The sequence below is a fragment of the Fonsecaea erecta genome (genome assembly GCF_001651985.1).
Source record: "Fonsecaea erecta strain CBS 125763 chromosome Unknown Scaff3, whole genome shotgun sequence".
NCBI classification, from domain to species: Eukaryota; Fungi; Ascomycota; class Eurotiomycetes; order Chaetothyriales; family Herpotrichiellaceae; genus Fonsecaea; species Fonsecaea erecta.
In genome coordinates, this window is record NW_017387246.1 from 2,060,771 (window position 1) to 2,083,278 (window position 22,508).

Genomic DNA, 22,508 nt, shown 5'->3' on the forward strand with positions numbered 1-22,508 from the left:
TCCTTGTAACCGCTTGTCTCCAGGCTCCAAGTGGCCATAGTACTCTCTTTTTCTGTTGTTGTAATTACAGGCGCGGGCAGGAGCTCTGAGGCACTGGGTGTGCAGCAAGGTGTTCCATCTCCTCAAAGGGGCCAATATTCGAGGCTTCCGTCGAGATTCCAGCGGTGCCCATTGAGGCTCCCATCCCAGGATCGATTTCAGGTCCCTTCTCATTATACGAGGCTGCAATGGCCAGATGCATTCAGCATCCGCCTGTCAGGACAGTTCGGTTTCGTGCCTTCAAGTGCTCCTGACGAACATTCGGAACATTGCCGAGGGGTCAGGAAAAACTTATATGGGCTCGATATTGGGACTCTTCCCTCCCTTCTCAATTCAGGGCATGTGGCATATGATCACGGGCAGCCGACTCAAGTATGCACACGTCGTCATCCAACAGCCCTGCAATCAGTGCCGCTCCTTGGTTCAACTCTCTTCAAGAAGGTGCTGAGTCTTGGTTCCTTGGTTGTGATATGTGGCAAGGAGAGAGTGGACTTACGTACCAGATTGTATACTAGGAGTGGCTTATAGACACCGTAAAGCTTGATGAGAAGCTGTTGCGCACGGCAAGCTTTTGTGCCCCGTGTTCCAATGCCAAAATACTCCAGTCTGACTGAACATGCTCGAAATACGGGTAGTGAGGCTCCAATGCAACAGCTCAAAGTGCCATTTTACGATATCACGGACCATATTTCATGGGAGTAAAAGACTCAGCGAGCAACAAATTCACGGAGAGTCGCTATTATCAATGTATGTCTCTGCTTAGCGCGGGTAGAATGACACTCCTTCACTCTTCACAATAGTCGAATTCATATATAAGCCGATGCACTCTCTCGTGGACGCTGATGTACCTTTCGTAATCTTCGGGTATTTCCTGTCCTTCCCAAGCTCTTAGCTTCTCCCAGAGAATATTCACCCGTTAAACCCCAATTCCCGCAGTGTTGAGCGCACGGTAGAACCCTTTCAATCGATGGTCTCCCAAAGAATTTCTGACCTATTCTCAGTCTAGCGGCGGCAATCTTGTCATCTGTCTCGCCATTAACTAGATACGACCCCTTTGCGACAGTCGGGATCAGTTCTTCCCACCCTGGACCTTCAGCATCCCATTTGGCTCCCTTTTCAAGGGAGCATTTGATTCCATGCAGATTCAATATGACCACTGCGCGTTGGATGGTATTTCCGAAAAGGGACTCCGGCATGCAGATCCACGTTTGTAACGAGCAGTAATGAACAATAATCGTCGTAGTGCATAGCAATTGCTGTTTGATAGGCAGGAAGGCTGAATGAATCCAACGTTTCGGGAAGTAACGATACCAACGAGTTCCGCAACCTCGAACCCTCCGTACCGGGCGTGCTCACGTTAGGTACAAGATCACGGCCGCGATCAGCTGCGAGAATTTTCCTACTCACAACGTGGAACGACCTCCTTCGTACGCAACGTCTCAAAAGTTTCGGGCATGTTCCAGCTATACACGCATGGATGGCGTTGTGGAACAACTCGTCTTCGATGAAAGTGTCCGCTCCCAGTGAAAGTATGGTCTTTGCCCCTGGCTCCCGGTGTTTTTCTTCTGATAGCGAACATGCCCGACTCAGGACTGTAACTTTCCTGCCTCATCTACCAGTGATTGTAGTCATTAGAAGTTCTGGCGCCTTTGGAACATAAATTCCAACACTTCCAACATCCCCTCGGACAATGCAAGGTCTATCGGTAGACGTGCAGAGGATAAAAGGGATGCCAGGCGAGTCGAAAGCAGGGATCTACAAGTTGCTTGAGTGCCGTCGTTTTGTCAAGAGCAAACTCTCGCATTGGGAAGCCTTTTATCCTCATATGCTGCGATGTCAAATATTCGAAGAGTGAAAAGTGGACGAAAGAAACCCAGTCTTCCTCGACTATGTTGAGCAGTCCTGGTAGAAGTTTCAAGAGGTCCTTAGATCTGAAAATCAATCACGCATAGGGATCTCGGACCCTGAGAGGCCGTTTTCCATGTCGTGTCATCATCGAGGGCATCCAGAGAGCGGAAATCAACGGGATAAAGTCAGCAAGATCCTCGAACATCCATGTCAGGATTCGAATAGCTAGCAGCCTCTTCTTTTCGTTTATACACCGTAGCATCAGGTCATAAGTTTCGTGTAGTCCATAAAGAAGCTCTTCGAGGACCATGTCGATGTCCATGACTGTGATTGGATAGTAGTCCCGCATATTCTGAAATTGTAGTATGGCGTAGAGAAACCTGTGGAAGACCATCGAGTAAGCGCCTACGAATTGAAATTCCCGTTTTAGGAAAGATGGCGAGAGGTACATGCCATCCGACTTCTCAGAGAGACGTTTCTTGGCTTTCTCTTTCGTACTTTGACAAACGCTTCCACACGCAGGGGAACGTAGTTCATCTTCGATGCAGTAACTGATGGATGATTCCATCTGCTCCTTTCGCTCATGTTCTACATCAAAATTTCCATCGAGGGAGTTGTTGGGCTTTCCATTGGAGACCTTCCTGAATATCACGATTAGGCCGGCTTGAAATGAATAGATGAAGACAGTCAAGCCGCCAACGTCGAATATCGCCAACGAGAGTCAGAAGTTCTTCTCTGGGTCGATAATCGAGGACCGATCGGAGGGAGGCTGTATCAGCAGGATTCGGGCATTTGTCAACTCCATTAATAAAGATGTAACATCTGCTAAAGCGACTTGCCACCACCTGCAGAGAATTTTGTGAGTTGCTCCTGTGTTGGGGTGTTTCCTGACTCGAAAACAGAGGTATCTTCCGACGGGTGGGGAGGCACGTCACACATTTGCAGAGCGGCGACCTGGTAATCCTCAGCTTTTCCTCCTGAATGAGCTGCCAGGCGTGCCAGCAGTGACAAAAGGGCGCTTGTCAGCACATTACCAATGTCAACTCTGGCGGCAGCCCGGGCTGCGGACGGTACCCCTGTCAGCTTGCCCGATGGAAGGCGTGTTCGAGGCCAATTCTTCGGACAATCATCGTTCAGCGAGCTCGCCATTGTGGATGTTAGATCGGTGGTCAAGTTCGCCGGTGCCGAAAACGACTTGTCATTCCTCGCGCGTCTCGGATGTGGGTACATGACAGGTGCTGGAACCATCTTCAACGTCCTTCGTCCACCTGCTACCAGTGCCTTGGTGGTGCTTGGGCTCGGTGCAGTGGGCCTGGCAGCTGTAATGGCGGCTAAGTGTGAGGTGGTCGGTCCCAGACATCATTGCCTGGGACATTGTTAACTCAAAGCTCGAGCTGGCCCGATCCCTTGGGGTCAGGCACGTCATCAATTCGCAGCAGGGTGACATCGCCAAAAGCACTTGTACGAGATACCCTGATGGTGTTGGCTATATTGTTGACACCACCGGGTCCACGTCTCTGATCACCAGTGGGATCAAGGCACCTGGCCATTCCGGGACCCTGGCAGTGGTTGGGGTTTCGGCGCCTGGGACGAGAACTGAGATTGACCCAGTTGATCTGTTGATATCGTGCAAGCGGGCGATCGGGGTCATTCTGGGCTCTGCGGATCTTCAACAGGTATGTTGGCAGGAGCCCCGGCGGTGAGATATGGAGAGGCTGACTAGGCGGACCCAACACATAGCTATTGCCGCGACTTGTGAAGCTGGTGCGACCGGATGAATTCCCTGTCCGACGCTTGTCCAAGGTCTACGCAGCCCAAGACATCGATCAGGCTGTTGCCGACATGGAAGAAGGACTGGTGAGTCATAGCGCGTGGGCCGACCATTTGTTTAGGCGAGTCTAAGCAGCAGTGTCCAGACTGTCAAACCGGTGCTAGCGTGGTAGTGCCAGATGGGAGCGGTGGAACGAGAACGAATGTATCCTCGACAAGTGCCGACATGTGCTTGTCTATCAAGCACCTTGATGAGTCCACAACATGGGATGATATAGCCAATTCCGCTCATTAAAGCCCAATCTGTGCATCTAACAACACGTCCTTACGTATCTCTTTCCGCGGAGCCAGTGTTCGACGTCGATTCAGCCGCCTCCTGCCGCTCACCTCTCTGCGAATTCTGCACCGTCGTGTCGGGGGATTGCCGCTGGTATTGCATGGTTGTTCGCTTGGGGTATGCTTGCTGCCCAGCAGGGCGACCGATGATCTTGCCAGGCTGAGTTTCGCGGCGCGAGTAATGCTCTTCAATTTCATCCTGCATGCCCCGGGTGGCAGCACTGGTGATACAGCAACGGCACATCCAGCTTAAGGGAAAGCCGCCCTCATTCACGTAGTGGGAGGCTGTGTAACTGTGTGTCTGCCTCATGGTGAGGGGAAGATCGAGGGATCAAGGAGGATGGCGGGTGAGTTTTGGACAATTGACTGGGAGTCAGGTTATTTAACGCACGAGAAAGACTGGACGGGGCAGTGTTAATTAATATACAGGCGGACGGTCGCGGCCACGCGGCCTAGTGATAAACCCGACCCGTGCCACGTGTCACCTTAGCTCCCGTGCTAGGGGAGAAATACGTTGATAGCGAAGGACTTAGCACACCTCGGTATCAAGTATACTCTCGTGCCCAGCTCGGCCTCCTCGATCGTAAGAGACGGCCTAGAAAGTAGGCAGATCAAGTAAATAGAAGGAGGTAGCTTAATGTATTAGGTGCACGGGAGAAGAGTACGTCTCTCATGCGAGTCACATGCTACCTACAGTACAGAGAGGGTTTGACCCTTGAGTCTGTTCTCGGTTAACTGTGAGTGGTATAGCTTCTATCTGTGGCCCTCTGTCATTGTCACGTTCCCGGTTAAAGCGGCCTCGCTCCCTATCCTGAACGAAAATAGAAAAGGATAAAGATATATATATGTACATATAGTTATATATCGATTGAGAGAAGTATTCCTTACCGTTCATCCTTCTCGTAGAAAGGCAACTCAATTAAAAATCCAAATCAAAAACTCAAAGAAAAAGAAAAAGAAAAGGCCATCGAAACAAATGCCTCTCTACGACGTCGAACACGTCGTCGCCCTCACGCCGGACCAACAGGAGGCGCTCGCCAAGGCGTTCACGGAGCTGCACTCGATGCGCTTCAAGACGCCGCGCTTCTTCCTCAACGTCCGCTACACCGACTCCAGCAGGCAGGTGGTCTTCCGCAATGGCAGGCGGGCGGTCTACAACCGTGTCATCCTGCGGACGCGGGCCGGCGAGCTGCGGTCCAAAGAACTGTACGACGAGCACTGTCGGGATATCATCAAGATCTGGGAGGACATTGTGGGGAAGGAAGGGGAGCTGGGGTTGAGGACCGTGTGGGTGATGGGGGCCTTGACCACTGCCGTCGAGTGCGGCATCGCCAGGCCAAAAGTGAGTCGAAAGTCGAAAAGCTGTCCAGCTTGTTCTCTGGCCATGCTCATGTTAATCTGTGAATCCAGGTGGGCGAGGAAGACGAGTGGCTCAAAGCACACATGGACGAATTTCGAAACCTGGCAGCAGCAGGCGATGAGGACTTCAAGGAATTGGTCCAGGAACTCGACTCAAGAGGTCAATAATCCTCCATATAAAGGTATTGTCAATCCTCAACCTCCACGAACGAGGCCCCATTCATGCCCCATGTATGTTTCTCGTCCTACATGTTCATCCCTCTCATCCTTCGCCTCTGTCTCCTCTTCCCTGCCTCTTCCAGATCAGCCTTTCTTCAACTCAGCAACGGTGACGAAAATCCCATTCACAATGAATCGAAAGAAGGCTCGGCCTGCCAAGCTCAGTTATCGTGTTCTTTGTTCCTCGGCGGGAGAAAAAAGCAAGTAGAAGTAAATGTGTTGGTGGCCTTGCTGGTGGGTTGCATATTGTTGCTCTGAGCTGATGTAACACCTTTGCTTTTTCTTGTCGTCGCATCATGTCGTCGTACAAACATGGAACATCACAATGATGAATCTGTGAAATAACATTCACCGAACGAAATATCAATAACTCCTTCCGTACATGAAGCCACCCAACGGCCCTTGATGAGGTTGTGGTGGTCGAGCAGCCGCAGGGCTTGTAGATGTCATCGGATGGCGATGAAACATATTAACCAGCTTCCGGCCGACGATAGGTTCAATTTCCGTACCGTCTCGGGCAATTTTCACTTCACGGTTGGCATTCAGAGAGTTTCGAAGGCCTCTGGTCCGGTAGAATGGTAGACGATCGGTCGACATCCACTTAATCTTAAAAGGCTTCCCGAAAGTTTGTGGTGTCGCAGGACTGGTCGATTCGTAACCTTCTCCAGACACGTTGCCAGCGTCATCGTCTGTATGTTGTTCTTCTTTTTCTTTGCTCCCTGTGTCTGCCTCCCAGAAGATTGTACCTCGAGCCGAGTCGTCAATGATTCGTCCCTTCGGTGCGGTCGCCGTCGCCGGGGTTGGTATGGTCAAAGGAAGATCTGCAGGACTAGGCTCTCGCGCCTCCGGTCGTGGTTGGTATTCGATATTCGCAGCCACCTCGTCGTCGATCGCCGACTCCATTCGAGCGTAACCGAAGTACTCGCCAGACTTGTTTGCCGAGAAGACGAGGTAAACATTCTCTGAAGTCTGACATCTGTCAGCGGCCCAGCGAATTCAGCCACGGATTGCATACTTACTCGATAGGCACTGTTCAACACAGCCTCATTATGGGCCTGTGTTGCCCATAATCCGCTGACGACGCTGCGTTCCAAGTCCTCGACGGTCAAACTTTTCACCACGAAGAACCTCTCCTTTACCTTCTCCGTAGGTTCGGGTTCCGCTGTTATTGTCCCGTCCACTATCGTGGTTTCTTTTACCGCTCCATCGACGTCCGTCACTCCTTCAGCGGACGTCGTTGGTTGTTGGGTCACACCTGGCGATGATGTTGCCGTCGAAGAACTTCCACGTCGCAGTCGGCACACCAGTCGCACTCCTTGAAATCTAGAGTCGTGGAACCGAGCCATGGCAGCCGCGCAGCTAGCCTCGGTCTTATAGTTGACAAAAGCACAGTTGCTCTTCGAGATCAGAAAAACGCTCTCTATGTCGTCCGTCGCATCCCTAGCAAAATGATCTTTGAGGTCAATTATATGTGTCGCAGGCGGCAAATTGCCGACCCAAAGAGCATGTCCAGATTGCCTTGGTTTCCTAGGTGGGCCTCTGAGCACGGATGTTTGCAGAGATGAATTTGAGCTGGATCTCCTCACTGCTGAGCGAATCGAAAGGGTTAGTCACTTACAGAGCCTGCAAAACCCCTGAGATTTTCCATACCTTGAGAACTTGAGCGTGAATACATGCTCGGTGTCTGACTTTGGGCAAGGCTGTTGTCGAGCCGCAGTTGTGGCAGCGGATAGGCGGTTGCCAGTCTAGAGACATAGGGCGCAACATAGGCCGTGGTCCCATGGGCCTGTGAATACTGTGCATGTTGATGAGGCTGGGCTGCCGCGCCGGGATTGTGTATCATTGGCTGCTGTACCACGAACGCTGGGTTTGGGTACGGCTGAGGGCCTCCTGGGCCCCCTGGGTTGCCGACAAACTGAGGATAAGCTGCCCCCTGCGGCTGCTGTCGCGATGGCGGGCCTTGTCCATATTGCGACGGGTACTGCTGAGCAAACGAGGGGTTGGTGTGAGGACCAGTCTGACCTGCAAACTGCGCGCCCTGGTGGTACTGATACATCATCGACGGGTTGGTGGAGCCGGAATGCTGGTAAGGTTGAGTATACGGTGGTTGTTGGAACTGGCGCATCGGGTACTCTGGCAACGCCGCCGCGACGCTCGACATGTCGAGCGCTGCCGTGGTTGCAAAATTCCCGATGGCAAACTGTTGTCGAGGATATGGTTCAAACTCCATGTTCGCAGGTTGTCCCGGAGAGGGATTTGGAACAGACAGAGATGTTTGTGGAGGCCCTTCTGCAAAAATTAGTTCCGTACACCATCACATTAGGTAGTAATTGACCTCTTGATAGATGCTCGTCGTTGTCACGTAATCTGAGATTGTGTCGAAGGGGAGGCTCGTCGCCCATCCCGAAGTCCTCAAATATAATCGGAAGTGTATAGTAGTGCTGTACCCAAAAGACAGCCATCGGTCAGTCCATGTTGCCCAGATGGTGAGACACAACAGATTAAGCGCCAAAAGAGAGTACCTCAAATAGGTATACCTAAGCTAGAAGTGAAGTCGATCTTGTGCGAACTCAGCAGGAGGCTGAGCACGGATCAGGAGGGTTCCGAATGATCTCGTTCGTTGTTAAGAGGGATTCTGTTGAGAGTTCCTTTGACTCGCCCGTCTGCTCGAGAAAGGAAATGAAACAGCCAGCTCAGCGCCAAATTTGGAAATGAACGTGCTTGACAAGGGTTCAAGGGGATGTTTCACAGGGCTAGACAGAGAAGCAGTCAGAACTATTGGTCTGGGAGGTGGTTGGCAAAAGATGAGCTTTGGTGAGAAGGGGATTCATATCCAACCGTGTCTCATATCTGGCCTGAGCGGCGTGGATGTTAATGACTGGGGGGCCATAGAGACGCACCTTCTACTCCAAGCCTTTGGCACACAGCAAGTAAAATTCAACTACGGCGTCGGGGTCCACTGAAGGCTGGTGGCTAATAGAACAGGCCACGGAATGATTGGGAATAGCGGGGATAGAGCCCTGGTCGAGGGCGTAGATGATCAGGACTGAAAAAAGAACGCTCAATGGTGTCGCGATATCCGAGACTGAGAGGATGCCGAGGATCGATGGTTCTTTCACCAGGAGGATACTCCTAGGAGCTTTTACCCGGCAGCGAAACCACAGGGCGCGCATTCGCTGGCTCGTCAACGGTGGGCGGAACGGTCGAGATCGAGAGCATGTATTGGCTCGGATCAGACATGCGGTACTGGGTTCCAGTAGGTAAAGGGTGGATATAGGACGAGACGGCGGTAACGCGCGACAAGCAGCCCTGGCGGAAGGGCACCTGCTCTGAACCCAGGGAAGCAGCCTAGAGTTGGACCAAGAGTGGCTGAAGAATGTCCTTTCCCTGAACTATTGCGCGGAAGCCGTACCGTAGCTGGGGTTTGTGGAAAGAACACCACAACGAAAGGGCTCCGACCTCTGAGGTCCGCAGGGCTGGATACGGAGTCCTTCGTACCGTTAGGTTAGCCATGGCATGTGGATCAGTGGGTAGGTTGTCGACCTGTGAGGATTTTTCTGCTGGTTCTTTCTGGAAGCTTGGGCCGCCGTTACTTTGGACGATCCAAAAGGAGTTTTCCGTCTACCTGGTTCGTATTCCTCGACTGGACCATGGCACTGGCAGGCGCAAAGGGAGCTCGAAAGAACAGACTGGAAAAATAATACTAGTTGGTACCCAGGAATCCGCAAAGGGGATCCGCTGAGCCACGAACGCCCCTGGTTCGAAGTGTGGCAACGTTCCACAGGGGTGGTCGAGGCGGAAGATGAATGCCTCGTGGCCTAATTCGCTCGATAGGTGAGCCACCTGTCCCTCGCTTATTGCAATAGGGTCAGACCCCCGGGTACAGTCCCACTTGGTAGTGTGAGGCCTGTTTGCAGTAGTGATTGCGTGCCCATCAGAACGGGGCGACGCCAGACGGAAAAGCAGCGGTCCTGCATGTCTAGGACAGATAGGAGGTTCCAGCCGAAGGTCAGTGCCGGGTACCGTCAGCAGCTGCAGTTTTGCGCTGCCACTTTCAGCCCACAGTCGGGTGGTGCTGGTATCTGTCGAGGTTGCGGAGGTTGGGGGCTTCGGTTGGCGCATGAAAATCCTTGGACTGAGCTCTCTACTCCGTAGGATGTTCTGGACCGCCAAAGGAGAGGCAAGCCACATTTGCAACGGGTGCGAGTCTCTGCTCCACTGCTCGGCTTCTGCGGCGATCTGGATCCTCGAAACTGCCACGCTCTGTTTGACACCCCAATGGTACGAAACGTCATAGCAACGCTTTTGGTTATCGAAGCTGCACCACATATGTGCCAAAGCAAAGCTTATCTTACTCCTCTTTCCATTCACCGCAAAACCTAATGTGAGAAACTGCTGCCTCGGTGCAGATCACACCTGGGACTCCTCTGACGCTCACGCGATCGGCTACGAAGTAGGCCCTCCATTACTGTGGGACAAGCCCCCCGCCGTTGACGGAGGAAAAACCTTCACATATCCCTGGGTGCAGAAAACAGCGGGCGTTATACTGGCGGTGACATATCACGGTGGGTAAGCTGAGCACCGCTCTCAGGGATATCCCCCATAACGTCTGGACATGATAGAAACTTTTTTCCCGAATCGTCTCGTCAGTTTGTCCCAAGCCGTAGGATGACGGAAGGATAGCATCATTTCCAGACGATCGCATGCACGGCAAGTTCTGCAGCTATTGTTAGAATGATGCAGGAACGGTCGGAAAAATGATCGTCGTCTTGCGCAGAGCACCCAGTGTCAATCGCAATTTGCTTCTGGCCCAAGTTCGTGGCATGATGGGTGCATGGCACTGCTGAGCCCAGGTTGGGTGGCGACACGACGTCTCTCCGACAGATGTCGATCATGTGGCGGGAACGGCACTACTGACGAACTTGTCTTGGGTCATAAGAAGAAGATCCGAGGATACGTTCTAGTGAGTGGCTGGACCCCTTGTTTGTGGCTGAGCAGTTTCGTTCTCCAGGATTCCGGAACAAAAATATGGAGAACAAGAAGAGAAGATGCGATTGTTTAGCAATTCCCATCTGCTCGAGTTACTAGAAAAGGTATAGCGGGCTCCGGAGCGGAAAATCTATTTCGCAGCGTTGGGACTTGCGTCATGGCCTTGGCACTGCAAGCGTCTTGTTCCAACCTCATTTTCTTCATCGCCCGCTTCATCAGGGACTATCACTTCCACTTCTTGGGTTCGGCACGCTGATCGCTACAACAGTCAAGCAGAGATGCCCAATTGCTGGTGCCTAACGGCTTTCCTCCCTGTCTTCGGCTGTCTACCACACCAAATTAGCAAGCGAGCAGCAGGAAGTTTGTGCCGACACTCGTCGCCCTCTTCCTGCCATAATTAGAACCACAAGGCCTTGTACCATCTGCCGACTGGCGAAGGGGGGACTGAGACACCCTTCTCTTCGGCTGTCTTCTAACCCTGTGGCAGCTTTCCGACTGGTCTTGCTGATTCGAGCTAATCAACCTTGCACCATCGTCCGGAGGCCTGTCCCAGATCCTAACCACTGAACCCTTCTACCAGGACCCGATATATTCGCCACCCGCTTTTCTACTTCTCTGACCCATCTGCAATTGCCCTCGCACATGTCTCTAGCTAGCGTTGGGCGTGTTTCGCGCTAAGCGACCTTCGGCGCTCTGAACAATCAATTTCGGGACCATGCCTACACGAGATCTATTCGATCCTTCCTTCACGAGACGACATACTTGTTCGGGATGCGATCAGCATATCCCAAGGCCGGGGTCTCCGAAAATGTCGTTCTACGGATTTACAACGGGAAATGATCACCTCACAGCCTTCGGATTGGACGCTTCGTAGCAGAGATTTCGTGTTCAAGGTACTTTGGGCGACCGTCTCAGGAACGAAGGAAGTCAGTGCGACAGCCGACGAAATAGCCTGGCTGCGAAGAAAGGTCACACCACTCGGCGGAGGGACCTGAGCGGCCCGAAGCGACGTTGTCTGCCATGTGTGGTCGATATCAATGCGTTTCAGGCTCTCGGACCATACTCCAATGCCGACAGAACTCATTGTGGCAAAGCACTCACAGCCAATAACACCCTTGAACAGTGACGAGTCGCCATTTCAGCCAACCCAATCACCATATAGACTCGTCTTTGCTGGAAAATTTGGAGATACCCACTATCGGCTCTCCAAACATTTCACCATATGCACGACAACGGCTCCGAACGTTGTGGGGTGTTGGTGTTATCGTTGCAAATGGATGTTTCTGTGTGAACCAAATGGGCCGAGTGTCAACGGCTTCAATGCCAGGCTCGTCCGAGCATTGGCGTTGGGACCAATCAGAGCATCACGGTAAGCGTCTGAGGAGAGCGTCTTTTTTTGATCGATCCAAACCACGTTTCATTGGATGCCTGAGGCAGCCACTTCTTAGGAGCATTGGGATGGACCATCACTTCTAACGATCTATTTGCTAGAGAATGGATTCGAGCTACTCGCCTTGCACCAGCGAGTTCCACTCATCTCAGCCTCTCATTTTGCTGCCTCAGCATTCAGGAAGAAACTTTTTTCTGAGGGCATAAACCTCCGACTTTGTGTTGACGGCGGCGGGGTTCGTACTCCGCTAAATTTATCGAAGTAACTCGGGGATTTCCAGTACACCAATGGCATCAGAAAGAGGCTACTCGATAGGCCCCTTGAGAGAAGACAAGTCCTTGCTTGCCTCTCTGTGGGACACATGGTTTGTCCTTCGCACTTCTACAGTCCTTGTATCTTCCTGCGGGACGAATGGTTGTTCAACATCCTCGTCTGTTTACGAATCTCTTCGCTTGCAGGTCTCATTGGGCCTGCAAGGATTCGATCGGCACGTCGCTGGTGAGGCTAAAGCTGCAAAGGCATATCCCCGGCGCTCAACGCCCGCTTCAAGCAAACGTGGCTATCCAATTCTTCTTTGCACCATGTTTCTTTTCGATATAGTTGCCTCGCCCAGAAGGGGCGCCGATGCAGTTGCTTTGGTTGATTTGTGGAGAAGTTGAAACGGGACGTTCTGTCATTGCCGCTATATCTCGCGATCTAGCCGCCATTTTTGCCCTACCCGCTCTGATATCTAACGGTCCTTCATCAGAGTTACCAATCAATCTTTTTATCACGCACTTGCACCACACTCCTTTGATCTGCTTTGATACCGCTAGTCTCCCCGAACTCAGGGACAAACTCACCAGAACTCTGGACCTGTGGTGTGCACTAACGACAAAGCAAGGTTCAAACCATATCATGGATGGTACGGCAGCGTTGCGAAGATTGCCATGTGGGCGTTAGCGGAGCGTATCGGCGCTTTCTCTCAGAAGACTAAGCTCTCATGCTCCTGGAGGACGACTGCTGCTCCCACAAGCTCGCTTGTTGTCCCTTGACTCCCCAATATTGCCCTATCAACTTCCACCCCATCCACATTTCTTGTCACCTTCCCTTGTTGGATGCGTGACCGCAACTCCTTTCTCCTGCATCTGATCAATTTCAAAGCGCCGCGCCCTAGTCTCGTCTTGCCAAACCCTCTCCCTACCACAGCAAAGTGCATGATCGCCCCTGGCGTTCGCTCAAATCATTGCACCCTCTGCTTGCAGCGCTCTCTCGGGTCCGACGACACGAGCATCATCCTCTAAATCCAGGGACAGTCGCGGAAACCCGCTGGGCATCTTGCTGCACTTTGTTGTGAATCCAATCTCCCACAGCCGTTCTCCTTGCCCCCGGATCTCGATTACGATCACGATCTACTTCCACCCACCGGCGCCAAAATTATATGCCTGTCGACAGGATTCGAGTCGACCCCTTTCCACGCATCTCAGCCTGGCCCGTTCGCTGCCTGTCTCCGGACTCGGATAACGCACCAGGGGTTTTGGTGGAGTCCCCCAGGGAAAAGAACAGAAAAGAGGTAGACCGCCGAAGGGAAAGGGGAAGGCGCTACAACTTTGTGTCCTCAGGGGGGTTCTCACGCGCGGACTCTCTCGAGAGCGAAATCAAATCTGGCTGAAGTTGATCGCTCACCAAAAATAGACACGGCATGAAAAGACATCCAACCAGCCGCTTGCTCACTTTTTAATCGGGGCGTCGAGCGGCAAAGGCAAGAGACCAGACAACCAGCATGTACTCCTCATCGAAGAACGAAACGCTCGAGGATGTAATGAACACCTCAGAGCGCCAACACAGCCAGGGATTTTCCTTCCGCGTGACACCAACGAAAACAGGCTAGCCAGTTGTCGACGGTGCACAAGAATCCCCGAGCATGCGACTTCCTGACATTTTGTCAGTATGGACAGGATCGAAGGTCAAAATGTCAGACGGTAAGATCGATTGCAACAATGATGACGAGAATATCAGCTACGAGCTCTCCTGCGACTCCTGGATGTGCAAACATTCGTAACAAGGAGCTCCTCGACGAATGACTTCATGAAATAGGAACGAGAAGCTGCAGATACAGAGAGCATAACTCGACCAGCCTTCTCTTTGACGACCATGGAACTTCAGTGCATAAGTGAGCTGTCAGAGCAAGGGCCGTATGCCTCAGTGCATTCACCAAATAGTACTTGATGCTCATTATTACATTACATCCGCAAGATCTTATCTGCGTCCAAAACCTTGTTTTGAAGTTTCCGATCCCGTCTCCTGGACCGACAGAGTTGGCCCATCAAGACGCTGCTTGCCTGCCTTTATCCCTGTCGGCAACCTCCTGATTAACGGGCCCTTGATTTGAGAATCCAACCTCCCCTGATGCGTAGATTGCGTGCTTCAAGCAATAATCCTACGGGCTGGCCAGAGCCAATCCCGACACCTCTTTTGAACCCCCCTAAACATCCCAGATCATGTCAACATGCATCATATAGTCGTATTCAAGAGGAATCACTGTCCAGAAACACCATCCTGGGCCTCAAGCGGGTCTGCGTTGGAGTGTCCAGCAACTCAAAGGAATCACAAAGAATTGGGCCCATAACATCGACCTCCATTCTCGACCTATAACGGTACTATCGCTCCCCCAAGCTCGCCACTTTACCAGCAAACCTTGCGCCAGCACTACCGCGCTTTTGCAGCTTGTTGGTACCGTCTGACGAAGACGACAATGGCGCAACCCTGTGCACGAGAGGTAGAGGGCCTAATGTGTCTGTGTGGCCGCCGTGACTCTGCATCACGCGCGAGGTCCTCTGGTCGACGTACAACTGTGCAGCTGCGGAAAGGGGAATAGCTGGAGGCTCGACAGGAATCTCGGCTCCGTTCTGCACCAACAGCTCAGCCATAGGAAAAGCTTTAACGCCTCCCGCTGGTGTATTCGAGTGAGAAGATACCGGGCGAGCTGGATCAGCGGCGGTGAGAGCGAGAAACACCGCATGCGTGTTCCTGGATCGGTCATGGGCGTTGACGTTGGCCCGTTGAGCGACGGCCTGCAGAACCCCCTGAATATCATGTTTCTTGATTGACGTCAGTAATGCGTCGTCAGCAGACCCGTATGGCGACACAGGCTCAACGTAAGCCCGCTCGACATATTTAGCTGTGATGAACTTCAGCCGCTGGTCGCGAGAGGCGCTCGGATCTGGCTTAAGAGCCCGGTCGAGCCGTGCTTCCCACACCATGTTGCTGATTCGGTTGCCGATCAGCATGAGAAGTTCGACAATATCGTTAGTGAAAGAGTGTACATCCAAGGTCAGGGATCGAATTTTGGAGACATGTGTACCCAGTGAGCGATGAATCCCCCCACATTCGATGCACAGAATGATCCCCAGATTCAGAGAGACCCATTCGACTTTGGAAGCCGAGCCACAGTCGGCACAGAACTGGTTTCCATGGTCGTTGTTTCTGATTTGATCGAGCAGCTTTGACGGATTCTCTTCGTAGCTGTTACTGCTGGTCCTCGTGTAGGTGGGTCTAGCACCGACGGTGATGCGTCGTGACACTCCGCTCGCGTCACTTCGATGGGAGTAGCCATGCGGACCAGATTGTGACGAGCTCTTGCCTGTGAACATTTGTCCAAATTCACGCCCGATGTGCTCTTTTCGACTCTGCTGAGGCACTTGTCCGCCGGACTCGACAGCGCTCTGCAGCGCATTGTTGATTGCATTGATCCAGTTATTCATCTCGTCTTCAGTTGTAGCTTGGTAGACCCGTTTATACTGAGGCGTGATGACCTCGAAACAAAAACGGCGTTCTGCATCCCGAGCAATGCGGACGGAAGCCATGCGAAGGTCAATTGGGTCACGATGCAGATCCAACTTGTCCTTCCAATTGCTGTATTCTGAGAGTTTCCCTTGGTCAAGCACGATCCAGAATCTACGAGTGGTTAGTTTTATATCAAGAGCACTTTGCGAAGAGCTTACTTGTGCCACGCTCCTTTGGGGTCGATATGGGAATTAGGCTTGCTTAATGCCCACAACAGTCCCTCTTTTCGATATTGCCCGATGGAAGCCTTGTCGGCTGTGGATATTGAGCTTTCGTCAAGATCGCGGATCCCTTTGAACTTGCTCGGCGTTGGCGCTATTGAGGTTGCGCCCGGAGATGTCGACAGGACATTGCCCACAGGCAATGTTGAGTTGGTGGTTGGGGACAATGTTTTAATTGACGCATGGCCGAACTGAGAGCTGGTGCTGTCGGCCCGGCTAAGATCAGTATCGGAGGCATATCCGCCATGACCATTTTGTGTCGCCACTTGAGTCGAGACCACTGAAGGATGGTGATGCAGATCGGAATCTGCAGAAACCGGGCCATTCTTCTCAAGGTTTCTTCTCTTCTCCTCTCTTTCCGTCCTTTGCAGGTTGTACTCTTTGTCGGCATCAGAGACCTCTTTCACAAGGGCGTCTAACTGTGGGGTTAGGCTTTCCACCTTCTTTGCAGTGGCAAGGAACGCTTTTGCCTGGCCGTCGGCATACCTTGTAAGCTGCGAGAGGAGTTCCTGTTCCTTGCGCCCGCCGTGGAGATCTTGCATGAAGGTCGAGTAATCGAATCGTTTGAGCTCAAAGTTCTTCCTCTTTGTCTGATATTTGGAATCGCTCTCTGCACGTTTCTTATCCTTCAGAGAGTCTTGCCTTTGACCAAGATACCGACCCACGTAGGCGTAATAGTCTCGACTCTCGTCGTCAAAGTCCTTCTTCTTTGCCTCGACCTGCTTGATGTCCAAATTATACAGTTTCGAAATGGGGTCGATGATCTGTCTTTGCAACAAAGTGCTGTTACCCCTCTCATATTTTAGTATTTGCTGAGCGATGTTCAAAAAGTAATGATCGAGGGCGGGCTTGAAGGCAGTCGCGTTGGACATGGAAGCCTCTTGGAGCGCCTTGAGGAATTCGGCCATGGCCTGGTTACACTCCACCTGGGCCTGCTGTGCCGCTTCGGCTTTCTTCAGCACCTTCTTGATCTGGACCTTCATAGTCCCCGTCTTCTGCTCCAGCGCCTTCATCGTAGCCCTGAAAACCGGACCGTCCTCGACTGTGCTGACGTCCTCTCCCGGCCTCGCGCACTGAACGTCGATGACAGGCAGCGAAGGTGCCGATGTTGGCGCACTAAAGCTGTAGTCCTTCGGCCTCATCTGTGGCGAGGCCGGGATTTGCGTCTCCGAAGGGCCCTCCGAGTCGCTGACTGCGGACTGGTACGATTGTGATGACGGCATCCTATGCCTCTGAAGTGGTATCGGTATCTCCAGACCCGGAGATGCAAGTGGCACAGCGGTTGTGGGGACGGTGTTCTGGACCCAGAACGAAAAAGACGCGAGGGTATTAAGTCTGTGCGCTCTGGAATCATACTCAAGAAAACTGCAGCAGTTGCGCCAACCTCCACCTTTGTCCTCTTGAGCCTTTGGGGGTTTCCAGTGCCAAGTCCATTCGTAAGTAACTGCAGGACTTCCATGCGTCCCAAAGTCACCAATGAATTGGACGTTGGAATTCTTATGCAGGTTTGGGTCGGCATGGAACTCGCGTGTCACAAGGGTGTCCAGCTCTTTAGCATTCTGTGCATAGGCAAAGGTCAACCCAGTAATTGATGTATCTACAGCAGCGGTGGACGTAGAGGGAGTCGCGGGGAGGGGTCCGGAGTTCTGTCGCGTTATAAATGTGAAGTGTATTTCAAGTTCATCTTCAAGATCGAGCCTAGGAAGGAAAGAAAGGGCCGAGGAATCCGGATCCTTGTTGAGATGTCAGAGGATGATCGGACAGTTGGAGGGGCTTCGTTACGCACTTGAATATACGAAATGGGTCTGTAGTCCGTGGCATCTGGCTTTCCAAGGAGACGCAATGCCGGATAGGCATTCGGCGTCAGACTCAAAAGACCTCTCCGTCGGCCATTGCTGACGACGATGGAACTGATGGAGACTGGCGGCTATCAGCCATAGTTTGCGGAGGGGGAAAGGCAAGGATGCACATACAGCGCGCTTGATCCTTTAAGTATAGCAGGGCCCCATCATCAAGTCTGCTGCTGATGTTGCCCATCGCTGACTGCCTGCAATTCAGGCTCGACGGTTAGAATGCGCCAGGATGGGCGGTGCACGGTTTGGAGGGGCGTCTTTAGAAGAGCCGCGGACGAGACACAGGCTGTCGATACAGAAAAGGAAGACGGAAAGATTGATGCTAAGACTGCAATACTTTGAAGTGTGTTGAAGTATGTACAGATCAAAGTGAGAGAGTGACTTGGGTAAATGTCTGAGTCGAGGGCGTGATTTGTCTAGAGGGAAAGGCCGTACTCGTAGACGACATAGCCTGCGGCTTGCTGCGCCTTCGATGTGAGACGGTGCAATCAAGCGAAGGAAGGCATATGCGGCGCCACCGGCGAGCGCAGGACATCCAGAAGACCCCCTCGCCAAGAGAAGCGTTCGGAGCTTAATCTCAGGGCGGCTCCCCTTAATACTTACCAGTTTGGGACGGAACTGACGCCGCCTTTTGTCCGCAGCCGGGACTTGGCTCGTTGGGTGAGTGGCACGTGAGCTCGGAGCGGGTTTTATTCTTCTTTCGGTGCCAAGCCAAAATTTCCGTGAGGGTTCCCCAGATCTGTGAAGACGATTGAGCAGGTCCTGCACAGCGCGGCAAAGCTTGAACTTCAAGGCAGAATGAAGGAAGATAGGCGCTCCCGATACTGAGTTTCTTCCATTGACCTCCGTGGCGGGCACGCCGTGCAACAATCATGACGGCCAAACCATCGAAAGAGTCCCAGAACGCGGGCAATCCCAATCAGACGTGGGTACCCCCTCCCTCCGTCCCTCCTGCGTGAAACGCGCCCTGACAACTGTCTCATAGACTATTTCTCAAGAACCTACAAGAGAAGGTCAACAAGAACGAGCTGAAACGCGCCCTGTACATGCTCTTCTCCACCTATGGTCCTGTCCTTGACATCGTCACGAATCGTATTGGATCGAAAGGGCAGAGTATGCGAGGACAGGCCCATGTTGTCTTCCGTGACATACAGACGAGTACACAAGCCATGCGAGCTCTACAAGGTTTTGATCTCTTCGGCAGGGAAATGGTATGCATGCGTCAAGTGCTAAGGTCAAATCCACGAGTTAACCGCTCGAGACAGGTTATTGTCTATGCAAAGGGCCAATCGCACATAATCCCGAAGCTTCGTGGCACTTTTGAACCTCCAACCGCCGCTGCAACCGCTGCTTCTGACGCCACAGCTCTACAGAATTCCATATTCAATGCTCCACCGAGTGGAATTTCTAGCAAGCCCACCGAGACTGGAGTTAAACCAGCTGGAACAAGTCCCGACGGTGTCCCGCACGGCACGAAGAGACCAAGAGAGGAGGAGGAGGAGGAGAGCGAAGTGGAAATGGAAGAAGACGAGGATGACGCGCCGATGGAGGAAGATGAGGATGACTAAAGGCAGCATAGAAGGACTCGCATTCTCGCTCAATCGAACATGGACGCCCCTACTACCGTCACGGTGTTCCAAGGGCTATCGACCACCCTCGCGTGAGGAACCGGATCGAAGACCTGCGTGCGACCCAGGCGATGCTCTATCAAGCGGGCACTCAAATCGAAGACAGGCGAAATGTTCGGGGGAGCGTGCTCCCGCCCTAGCTGCTCAGAAGCTTACTAGGAATATGCAGGCCCACGGCAGACCCAATCAACCCCAACCAAAGAATCAGATATTCCTCCGGGGTGAGAGACTTGGGTTTAAAAGCTGACAGGGCGCCTTGGGTGTTGCATGGATGTAAGAAGAATGCTGGCAGATCCGAGACAGGGTGGTGCTGCCCAAAGAGTCAGTGGCTGAAGGGTATTATAGCGGTCTTCACTTACCGCCATACTGATACCTCCCATTACGCCCACTCCATGCAGCGAAGCGAGTGATGATTCCGGCACCAACCAGTCATACACCTGCTCCAGACTCAACGCCTTCTTGTCCTGGCCGTTTCGGCATGCAAACCAAAGAACAGGTACCGTGTAGACTGGAGACAAGGTAACGGAAAAATCAACAGTGAGAGACTCCAAGTTGTCAATTCTCTCCACAGACTGCGACATGTCAGTACAGAAGTGGTGGATATAATTGGGGATGCTGTTGGGAAGTCCTACACTATCTCTAACAATGCAATCTTCGATATCAGTCTCCATTATCTCATCACTTTGCCCGTCATTGTGATCATTGGGAGCGTCTCTGCTGCCCTCGTTGCCGGTTCTCTTCCGTTTCTCGCTGATCAACAACTCTTCTCCCGTCCACCTGACGCCCAACCAATCCGTGTCGCTGACCTTGTCCGCACTCCTCTGTTCCAGGGCGGCGCACGCGTGGGCAAACTCCTGTTCCGTGATGGCGGGGAATGCGCGCAGTGACTCTACTACCATGGTTGAAGTCCCGGGGCAGCACGATCGAGGGGCCGTCACATGGTTAGCTGGCTAGCGACTCGGGCTGAATTAATGAATGAATGAAATCGTGACCGACCAGAGTTTCACAGGGTTTTGAAAAACTTGTTGCTGCGGCTAGGTCGATCCCTTCCCCCTTTTGAGACAACAGTAATTAGAAACTCGAAAGCCTCTAGGTAATAACAGAGTTAGTTAAGAGGGCAGGTTGGACGGACGCCAAGGCCCGAGCAACGAGTTAAAGTGCGGGGAAACGCACTATGTAGATGTATGTATGTACAGTATGTATGTACATACTCAATCCGTTTCCCCCCTCTGCTCGCTGTCTGGTCTCATACACATAGTTACTGCATACACAGTTTTTTTTTTTGGTTTTCTTTTTTGGTTTTTTGACAGAGCCTCAAATCCCTCCCCCAAAACAAAACTCATATATCATTATTTGTTACACTACGGCCCACCGTCGCATTGGGCAGTGTGTCGTTCGACATGGCCAGTCACTCTTTGCCTGAGGCACCGCGAGACGTACGCTCCTCCTCCTCCTCCCTCCTTTGCACTCTCATCACTCTTCATGGGCATCGTCCTCCTGCCTAGCCCTGGGCAACAATGGGGAGCAGGCACTCCTCCCGCCTCCAGTCTCTACTATATCTCCCACTTTCCATTGCCACGCCCGCAATCACTCATTCTCTCACTTACTTTTGCCCGCTCTTTTTTCTTTGCCTAGCTCTAGCTCTCCGAAATCGCCAAACAAGAAGAATCTCTCATCCTGCCGCACTTCACTGCGGACGACGCCCTCGAGATCGGCCTGTCGATCCGCAATCGGCTGCGGGCGCTCTCGTCCCTGGCGGCCGTGGTGTCCATCGCGCTCGCGAGCTCCTCCAACCTCCTGTTCCACGCCGTGTCCCGCCCGGGCATCCAGCCGGACAACGACATCTGGGTGGCGCGCAAGAGGAAGACAGTCCTGCGGTGGGGCGTGAGCTCGTGGTTCATGCATAACAAGTTTAAAGGCGACGAGGAGGCCTTTGCCCGCAAGTACATGCTGGGTGCGGAAGCGGGAAGCTATGCCATCCACGGCGGCGGTGTGCCGGTGCGCGTGGCGGGCGTGGAGGGGATTGTCGCCGTCGTGGTCGTGAGCGGCCTCAAGCAGGATCAGGACCACATGGTTGTCATCGAGGCCTTGGGGGAGTTTCTGGCCCAGTGCAGCAAGGAGGCCAAACCGGCAACAGAGGAAGCGAGATGACCGCAGTCCTGGCGTTATTTAGCCAGGTCGTCGGATCATGCGCCTTGTAAGAGAAGTTGAGAGTTGCGATAGGACTTGTGTACATTCTTCGGATTCTTGATGGCATATAAGGATGGATATATATCTCTTTATTAGAGAAACAATCTCATGTAAGTAGGTAGGCCACTGAAGTCCCACCGGATTGAGTACGACGGGCACCGAAGCCGCAGAGACGCAACGTTTGTTCTACGAGGTACATATCACGAGGGATGTCTCCGTACGACAACTCATGCTCGCAGCAGCGGCTCGGGGCGCTGTACTTGATTGAACTCGGTACAGTCTGCTGTTCTGCCTTACTTCACAATCATGTCAACTTCCTTCTCGACGTCGGCAGTCTATTCTCTTTGAAAATTTGAGTGCGGTACGGCTCCCGATTTGATAATGTCAACCCCTTACCTTCGTTGCGATTGACCTACTCTCTGAGCAATTTTTCGAGATGCTGACAGAGGCTGTCGGATGTCTTGTCGTCATCTGAGAAACGGCGGAGGAGGAGGAGGGCGCAGCACAGTCATCCGACGCCCTCCTTGCGTAACACTGTCACCATGGATACCCTGTTGAAACATTTGCCTCCTACCTCCGCCGGTTCTGCTCCATCGGCATCAATTGTTCCTCGAGATTATGTTCTCTAGAAGAAGACAATGTAGGACTCAGGGCACTTCCCGGCAGTACATTCGGAGGATGGATCGGAGGGGGCTCGTTGGCGACACATTTTGACCAGATGACCAGTGGCCAAGTTTCTGGATGGGCCTGCGAAGTCGAGGGGGTTGCCGTCTACCCGTGACGCGACGCAATGCGGGAAGCTAAGGTGCGTCGAGGTGTCTTCAGCTGCCTCGAGCAAACA

The 22,508-nt window shown here is 52.6% G+C and overlaps 9 protein-coding genes across 9 annotated transcripts; 4 read left to right on the top strand and 5 right to left on the bottom strand.

Moving 5' to 3' along the window:
- Positions 1-1,981: 1,981 nt before the first annotated feature.
- AYL99_04008 (hypothetical protein) lies at positions 1,982-2,455 on the bottom strand (the record flags this gene model as incomplete). The annotated part of the gene is made up of 1 exon (XM_018835522.1): positions 1,982-2,455. The coding sequence occupies one exon, from the start codon at positions 2,453-2,455 to the stop codon at positions 1,982-1,984; it is 474 nt and encodes a 157-aa protein (XP_018695172.1).
- Positions 2,456-2,923: 468 nt separating this feature from the next.
- Positions 2,924-3,830, top strand: AYL99_04009 (hypothetical protein; the record flags this gene model as incomplete). Its single annotated transcript, XM_018835523.1, has 4 exons — positions 2,924-3,208; positions 3,276-3,563; positions 3,628-3,744; positions 3,804-3,830. The coding sequence occupies 4 exons, from the start codon at positions 2,924-2,926 to the stop codon at positions 3,828-3,830; spliced, it is 717 nt and encodes a 238-aa protein (XP_018695173.1).
- Positions 3,831-3,982: 152 nt separating this feature from the next.
- AYL99_04010 (hypothetical protein) lies at positions 3,983-4,303 on the bottom strand (the record flags this gene model as incomplete). Its single annotated transcript, XM_018835524.1, has 1 exon — positions 3,983-4,303. One exon carries the CDS (start codon positions 4,301-4,303, stop codon positions 3,983-3,985), a length of 321 nt encoding a protein of 106 aa, XP_018695174.1.
- Positions 4,304-4,969: 666 nt separating this feature from the next.
- On the top strand, positions 4,970-5,520 carry AYL99_04011 (hypothetical protein; the record flags this gene model as incomplete). Its single annotated transcript, XM_018835525.1, has 2 exons — positions 4,970-5,335; positions 5,404-5,520. The coding sequence occupies 2 exons, from the start codon at positions 4,970-4,972 to the stop codon at positions 5,518-5,520; spliced, it is 483 nt and encodes a 160-aa protein (XP_018695175.1).
- Positions 5,521-5,934: 414 nt separating this feature from the next.
- Positions 5,935-7,801, bottom strand: AYL99_04012 (hypothetical protein; the record flags this gene model as incomplete). The annotated part of the gene is made up of 3 exons (XM_018835526.1): positions 5,935-6,540; positions 6,591-7,156; positions 7,222-7,801. 3 exons carry the CDS (start codon positions 7,799-7,801, stop codon positions 5,935-5,937), a joined length of 1,752 nt encoding a protein of 583 aa, XP_018695176.1.
- Positions 7,802-14,589: 6,788 nt separating this feature from the next.
- Positions 14,590-18,033, bottom strand: AYL99_04013 (hypothetical protein; the record flags this gene model as incomplete). The annotated part of the gene is made up of 4 exons (XM_018835527.1): positions 14,590-15,886; positions 15,934-17,729; positions 17,783-17,916; positions 17,970-18,033. 4 exons carry the CDS (start codon positions 18,031-18,033, stop codon positions 14,590-14,592), a joined length of 3,291 nt encoding a protein of 1,096 aa, XP_018695177.1.
- Positions 18,034-18,721: 688 nt separating this feature from the next.
- AYL99_04014 (hypothetical protein) lies at positions 18,722-19,417 on the top strand (the record flags this gene model as incomplete). The annotated part of the gene is made up of 3 exons (XM_018835528.1): positions 18,722-18,774; positions 18,835-19,060; positions 19,115-19,417. The coding sequence occupies 3 exons, from the start codon at positions 18,722-18,724 to the stop codon at positions 19,415-19,417; spliced, it is 582 nt and encodes a 193-aa protein (XP_018695178.1).
- Positions 19,418-19,613: 196 nt separating this feature from the next.
- Positions 19,614-20,376, bottom strand: AYL99_04015 (hypothetical protein; the record flags this gene model as incomplete). Its single annotated transcript, XM_018835529.1, has 3 exons — positions 19,614-19,787; positions 19,837-20,049; positions 20,110-20,376. 3 exons carry the CDS (start codon positions 20,374-20,376, stop codon positions 19,614-19,616), a joined length of 654 nt encoding a protein of 217 aa, XP_018695179.1.
- Positions 20,377-20,877: 501 nt separating this feature from the next.
- On the top strand, positions 20,878-21,628 carry AYL99_04016 (hypothetical protein; the record flags this gene model as incomplete). The annotated part of the gene is made up of 2 exons (XM_018835530.1): positions 20,878-20,913; positions 21,119-21,628. The coding sequence occupies 2 exons, from the start codon at positions 20,878-20,880 to the stop codon at positions 21,626-21,628; spliced, it is 546 nt and encodes a 181-aa protein (XP_018695180.1).
- Between the last annotated feature and the right edge of the window lie 880 nt (positions 21,629-22,508).